The sequence below is a fragment of the Protomyctophum bolini genome (assembly GCF_963924005.1).
Source record: "Protomyctophum bolini genome assembly, chromosome: 19".
NCBI classification, from domain to species: domain Eukaryota; kingdom Metazoa; phylum Chordata; class Actinopteri; order Myctophiformes; family Myctophidae; genus Protomyctophum; species Protomyctophum bolini.
Genome location: NC_137880.1, coordinates 12,521,464 through 12,528,808, shown reverse-complemented (window position 1 = coordinate 12,528,808; position 7,345 = coordinate 12,521,464). Strand labels below are relative to the sequence as shown.

Sequence of the window (7,345 nt, the reverse complement as noted above, 5' to 3'; positions counted from 1 at the left end):
TTGATTCTTTATTATAAGGCGTCCGCTAAATTGCGTTGGCTTTATGTGTGTTATTGTTGTTTTTAAGCTGGTTCTGAATGTTTAAGACAGACAAGTCTGCTGTACAGGTATTTTTCTTTTTACAACAGTGCGTCGGATGCTGTCAGTTGCTAAAATTTCGGGGAGCGCGTTTTCTTTTTTTCTCCCTCTCCAATGTGGGCTGGTTTATTTAAGGTCAAATTGAAGCTGTGGATTCTGCAGCCCAACAATATGCAATCCCACACTATGTTATTATGTTATGCTCCCAACACTTACAGAGCGACTGCATTGCACAACCTTACGTCGTAAAGTTTCTGATCGCTCTTTTATTATCAACACATTTGTCTTAATTGTTGCAAGTTGAGAAATTAATTGCCGTTGTTTTACTGGGACCATGGACTACGCTTTGCCACCACCACCACCACCATCATCACAGGTTTCATTCAAGTTCGTTTTTGATTGATTTCACACGTAAATGCCGGAGGCGTGTTGTTTATTGGTTTTAGATGCTGTTTTGCAGGGACGAATTTGTCATCGATTGATTGGAATATTATAGACGTTGTTGGCTATTTATATGATGACCGTATAGTTTGCTGTGTGGTTTCAGATTTGTTTGGGTGTGAGTTTTTCTGTGTATACACAGACTGTAAGTTATTTTCATTTATTTTTAGCCTCAATCGCTAATACATTGAGCGGAGCCATAGACTCCACTAGAGTTTCCAATTTAGTTTTCCTTTCCTTTTTTGCCCCGTTCTCCAATTATTTTCACATTATTGTGTCGTTTGTTTATTTTGCATGATGTGCGGCTGTCAAATCAAATCAAACGGTTTCAATAAATAAACTGTCCGTTAATGAGGATCAGTTTCTGCAGGCTCAGTTCTCTAAAAAACACATTATGATGACTTTTGTTTTCACAAGTACTTCCTGTTGGGGGGCTTCCTCCCTTGCGCGCGTGTGTGTGCGTGCGCTTCAGGGTGCGTGTGTGTGTGTGTGTGTGTGTGTGTGTGTGTGTGTGTGTGTGCGTATGTTAATACGTGGGGCCAAATCACCCCCACCACCAGTCCACCACCCGACCCGTCCAGTGTGTTATGTGAGATATTGGGCGTACCCTCTCTAATGGCTGTGCTGCAGTGGGCCCCACCATCTCTCTCTCTGCCTGTATATTTCTTTACCTTTTCTGCTCTTACTTCATACTCTCAGCTCTGTCTGTCTGTCTGTCTGTCTGTCTGTCTGTCTGTCTGTCTGTCTGTCTGTCTGTCTGTCTGTCTCAGTCTGTCTCCATCCCCCAGTCTGTTTCTCTTTACCTCGCTCTCTATCTCTTTTTTCCAGCACACACCCTCCCTGTCTCCCCAGCCCACCTCTCCATCCCTCTTTTCCGCCTCTCTCTCTCTCTTTCTGTCTGATGCCTGCCCCCCCCCCACCTTGCCTCCCCCCCCCCCCCCACCTTGCCTCCCCCTACTCTTCTTACTCTCTCTCTTCTCTCCGTGTCCCTCTTTACCCTCTTTCTCCTCCTTCCACCCTCCCTGTCTATCTTCCTCCTCACATCTCTCTCTCTCTCTCTCTCTCTCTCTCTCTCTCTCTCTCTCTCTCTCTCTCTCTCTCTCTCTTGGCCAGCAGCAGTACTAGTAGAACAGATGCCAGTTAACTTATATCTGAGCACTGCACTCAGAAGCCCTTTGTTCCCGTATTCTGATTCACCTCATGTGCACTCTGGTCGATAATTATATTTATAAATACTCTTATGTCTACTGACTGCATGCGCTCACTGCAGTCTGCAGCGCAACAATCCGTTTTGTGCAGGTTATGTGGAATTGTGGTTGTTCTTTGTAGTCGGGTTATATAATTTTATTTACAACTAATACCTTTTTGAGTTGTGTCGGTGTGCAGTTTGTGGATTCACGGTGACTTTTTTTACTCCTCCATCTTCTTCAAGTGAAGCAAAGCTCTAGTTCACTGTTCTACTCGCTGATACCATACTTTAATTCTCCCAGTGAGTGAGTATATGGTTTACAGTAGGGCACTAGGGCTGCTCAATAATGTATATCGCTATCATATTGATATTGTGATGACTGTGTGAGGAGATTGGATATTATGTGGGATATCGTAATTTACAGGCATAGGACATAACACTGTTGTTTAGCGCTATTTACTCTCAGCCCCTCCCTGTCCAATTAACCTGTGTGATGTCACACAAGGTCGTTAGGGAGCAGCTGGAAGGCTGTAAAGAAAGCTAAATGTCAACATCCACAGTTGTGGCGTGCCCCCCCGTGGGTTGAGTGGGCAGACGCGTGCTTTGCTTGTGATGTCACAAGTTTGACTTGTGGCCTTGTGGGTGGCTGCAGGCCTCAAGTTTCCTGTTGCCCATCAGTCAGGATCACACAAAGCACTTTTTCATCACATAAGATGAAAGTAAGAGTAATTTGACTTACTTGGCTGATTTTCTTTTTAAACGTATACCTCCGGGGTGGTTGGTGGCTCAGCCGGCTAGTGCACAGACCACCATATACTCCCACCACCTGGGTTCGAATCCGACCCCCATCTTGTATCTCGTCTTTCTTCCTCGGTTTCCTGTCTCTCTCTCTACACTACACTGAACTATCTGAAATCAACAAATTGTGACAGGGGAAAATAAAAGTATGGGTTCTTGTTATACAAGCACCCCAAGAGAATAGGTCTGCAGCTCATTTATGGTCCATATTTAACCCCACAGAGAACCAGGGTGCAGAATGGAGGAGGTTCTGCTTATTTCAATTTCACTTGTATGTATTTGTACTACAGTACAAATACAGTGATTTTACAGTGTTTTAGATTAGAACAGTGGTTCACAAACTTTTTTAGCTCACCCAAAAGACAAATTAGACGTTTGACCGTGACCCACACTTGTGAAAACAGCAGATCTACAGCTTTCCACCGTGTTGTTGTGAGCTTGTAGATCTTCTATTTTCACTACTATTTATTTATTTATAGAAATGATTTCATTTGTTCATTTTTTTAAAACGTATGTTTATTGATTTTCTTTAACAGTACAAAGAAGTATTTTCAAAACAATTGACATATATTTTTCCCCCCCCACATTCATTTGTTCATTTTATTTATGAAACACTTTTGAAAGGAAAGAATTACCCATCAAAACATTGGTCTGCGTCTCAGGCATGGGTCCGGAGTCGACCCTCTTATTTGGGAAACAAGTACTGTAGAGTGTAGACTAAAGGTGTTCCATGTGTCGTCTGCAGGTCGACCACATGGACTCCAGGCCGCAGGGCGGGGCCATGGAGAGGTCCGCCTCCTGCGGCGCTGGTACCGCCGTTACCACCACCAGTACCTTCGAGTACCACGACCTGGAGGCGGCCGAGGCGCTCGTCAGCATGAGCTTCTGGTGCCAGCGGTCCAATCAGCACAAGCCACGCCCACTGACCCCTACCTCAGACTCCTGTGACTCCCTGCACCTCCCCCCAGAAGGGAGCCCCCCCGACACTCCAAAGGACATGATTGCATTGTCCTCGCTGGTGAGGAGCACGCACATACGTACGCACGCACGCACGCACGCACACTCATGATGAAGCCGTAATCTAACCCAAGGTGTGTGTTTTGTGTCTCCCTCAGTGCATGACTCCACCTCACAGTCCCAGCTTCGCCGAGACCTCCGCCACAGCCGCGGCGGTCGCTGCCACAGCCCCCCTGCCGGCCCCGAGCCGGCCCAGGCTCTGCATCGGCATCCCTCCGCCAGCTTCCTCTGTCCACGTGCCCGCCTCGGAACCCCAGCTCGCCCCGTCCGCGGACTGGTCGGGCAGAGCCATGGCCACCAGCGTTATCCGACACACGGCCGACCGCTCCCCCCGTAATCCCGGCGGCAACGGCAGCAGCAGCAACATTCCTCCAGTCGCCGCCGTCTGGCGCGCAGACGCCTCCCCGCAGTTACCCATGAGCCCCTGCTTCACGGCGGCCCCTCCTCCCTCGGAACCCGTCCCCATGGAGACGGAGGTGCGGAGCATCGCCAGTCGGAGTCCGGCGGAAGAGGAAGTGTGCTCTCCGTCTTGTCCGGAGGCCGCGACACCCGCCTCGCCTTCCTCGCGGCCCACATTGTCTTCCACTCTCTCCTCCTCCCCTCCAATGCTCTGCCAGGTGTTTCCGGTGAGCGGGCGGCCGGGGATGATCTCCGCCTTCGTCCAGGCGCCGGTTCAGGTCCAGAAGCACCTCCTCCCTCACCACCACGCCACCTCCCCGCCCTCCGCCTGCACCCCGACCTCCTCCTCCTCGCCTCCATTCCCCTCGGCCACGCCCATACTGGTGGGCTCGCCGGTCCCTCAGGGCACGGTGATGTTCGTGCTCCCTCAGAGCATGGTGCACCACCAGAGCCACTCCCACTCCCAGGTGGGCCACTGCCCCCAGACCACCACCGTCATGACCCTGGGCAGCACCAAGCTGCTGCCCTTAGCCCCCGCCCCCGTTTACATGCCCTCCGGACCCGCGGGGGGCAGCGGCGTCCACAGCGGCGCCGCCCAGGCCGACTTCTCCCGCAGGAGGAACTACGTCTGCAACTTTGCCGGCTGTAAGAAGACGTACTTCAAAAGCTCACACCTCAAGGCTCACCTCCGCACACACACAGGTAATGTAATCCAGCACTCCCAGTTTACTAGTAGTGTAGGTACTGAACATTATTATTACTATTCTCCAGTAAGAGAGACAGAGGCCAGCCAGATAAGGGCACAGTGTGCCCGCCCCGATGGATGGCAGGGGTGTGGAAATGTAACTCCATGCCACGGAGTCGGAGTGCCGCAACCGGAAGCATTCTGTCACTGTTTGGGTCACTGTGACCGTACCCTAAAGCCGTGTCAGTAACTCGGCTCACATTTTGTGACTTACTTTAATCAATAAGACATAATTTAAACCAAACTGTATGGTAGAGTATCTTAATAAAATAATAAATAGCACAGTGGCATTGTTCCTCTGCCACTGAGAAATTTAGACCCTGGTCATTGTCAGGTAGGACACCTACTGGTTGATAATGTTATGGCATCATTTGAAGCAAACTGGAGACAATGAAAATAAAACGGATGGGTTATTATAACTTTCTGTCCGTTACTTAATACTCATGGCCGGTACTTCTTCCCTGATGTGTCCAATAAAGTTTAATTCTTTGAAAATGTTTGAAGAGATGTGTCCGTAACAGAATGTGATTCTTGTCTCCCGGCAGGTGAGAAACCATTCAGCTGCCACTGGGAGGGCTGCGACAAGAAGTTCGCCCGCTCCGACGAGCTCTCCCGCCACCGCCGCACGCACACGGGCGAGAAGAAGTTTGTGTGCAACGTGTGCGACCGGCGCTTCATGCGGAGCGACCACCTGACCAAGCACGCCCGCCGTCACATGACCGCCAAGAGGACGGCGATGGCGGCGCCGAGCGTGGCGTGGACCTCCGCCGAGATGCGCTGCGACACGCAAAACAAAGTGCCGCTGCCCGCGGGTCAGTCGAGAGGCCCCGGCGTCTCCCTCGGCATGCTCGTACCCGCAAACAATTAACTCATAACCGCACAGTTAAAACGGCTCAACGACACAGGACCACCTCAGGACCAGGGTGGGGGACACTTGACACCAGCCAACCTGCCGACAACCACGTGCTGATTTAATGTACTGTCCGCATTAGGCAACCAGACATCATTCATAGATTCCATCGAGATGTTTGGTATATTACTCTACTCAGGGTTCGATTTGTAGGGGGCCCTATACTTCTTGGTTGTAAATCAGTTATTTTCACTGTTTGACATACTAAGTTTTGAGCTAGTAGATCGGATTTGTTTAGATATATAGGCTATTGGAAAAATCCTAATCAAATTCTTACAATTTGCCCAAAATAGAGATGCAAGGGTTAGTGTGGTTAACATACCTTTTTTTATATAATTTTAAAATTGTGATGTTATGAAATACAACTATGAAACATATCGGACAGTCTACAAAAGAAACAAAAGAAATGCATGTTTAATTCAGCCTGACACCCCCCCCCCCCCCCCCCCCTCACAACAAATCGAACCCTGACTCTACTCTACTAGGTAGCCGGCCATCACGTGGTTGTTTTCCCATTTTAGACAATGTTTTGGATGGTGAAGTTGTTTAAACGGTTGGTTTGTGTGTTGTTGTTTTTTTGTTTTTGTTTTACAGTTCCATTCGATGGGAACGTTGAGTTTCCCTACTCTGCTCAGGATAAATACCTCTCTCCAGACACACAATGACTCAAAACAAACAGGCTGCTATTCATTCATACATGGACGGATTACAAAACAAAACCTTGACGTTGCACTGGATTTTCTATTATCATGCTTGTTTTGTACTTTATACATGTAAGCTACATGTGTACCCAACGTGTATAATGTAATGTTTAGCAAAATGTATGCACTCTTTTTTTTTGCCAAAGCCTCTGTAATGTGCTTCTATTAGTCTACTTCTGTTTGTCTGTGATTGTATATACAATGTAAATATTGATATCTATATGAATGTTATGTGTATTCCAATCTGCATTTATTGACAATACATGAGTATCATTTTATTGATATGTTAAAAATGTCAGTGGACAGTATTTTTCACTGTGATACTACCTACTATGTTGCTTTACATATTATTATTATTATTATTATTTAATAAACATTTGTTCAAAAAGTGCAGTTTTTTTTATAGCTTGATTTGGCCTATAGTGTAGCCAGTAAGAAAATACCTCATGTTATTAAATGTTATTCTTAATAATGGCTTATTATATCTGAAATAATTCACTTTCTGAACACTTGCCTGTAAGCAACTTAAAGAACATGGCTTTTTTATAATAAAAAACAGAAAGAAAAAAAGAAATTCACCATTGAATCAGCATTGTGTATTCTGTGTCATTTATTTTCCACTGAATTACACATTCTTACATTCTAATAGAGGCCTATATATGCCTATACTTTTTCCCCCAATCTGCATTCCTTGAGACAATGGTACCTATTACGTACTCTGTTATACAACAGTAGAGTGTACATAAGGAACAATTTTTCTTACATAGGTAGGACTTGCATAAATTACGTTTACTTTTTAAAGTTGAACATAGATTTAACAATTGTTTCAGGAAACACAAAGGTACAACACAAGGTGGCCACTTTAAAGACATAGCCATGTAAGTATTAATTACATAGGGCCTAGAAATGTAGCCTAACATGCACATTTTTTAAGGCCTTCTGTTCTTTTAAACATTAACAACGTTCAATATTAATATTTAATGGTGGCTCTCTGTCGTTTTTTATGTCCCATTAAACGTACAAGAAAAACGTCTCTAATTAAAAAGTGAAGGAAATAAAATACCATA

The 7,345-nt window shown here is 46.4% G+C and overlaps 1 protein-coding gene across 4 annotated transcripts in view; it reads left to right on the top strand.

The window, feature by feature from the left end:
• klf11a (Kruppel like factor 11a) overlaps positions 1-6,863 on the top strand; it is a 7,094-nt gene extending 231 nt beyond the window's left edge. The window contains exons 2-5 of one of the 4 annotated variants that reach the window (XR_013965848.1): positions 3,252-3,524; positions 3,622-4,624; positions 5,213-5,785; positions 5,824-6,863. Coding sequence is in view for 2 of the 4 variants with exons in the window: in XM_080790556.1 (XP_080646682.1) it covers positions 413-454; positions 3,252-3,524; positions 3,622-4,624; positions 5,213-5,535 (1,641 nt within the window). In the remaining 2 variants the exon portion in view is untranslated. Of the gene's footprint in view, positions 1-78; positions 455-3,251; positions 3,525-3,621; positions 4,625-5,212 lie in introns of those variants that run through there. The other 3 variants (XR_013965849.1, XM_080790556.1, XM_080790555.1) reach the window with 3 other exon arrangements.
• The last annotated feature ends 482 nt before the right edge of the window (positions 6,864-7,345 follow it).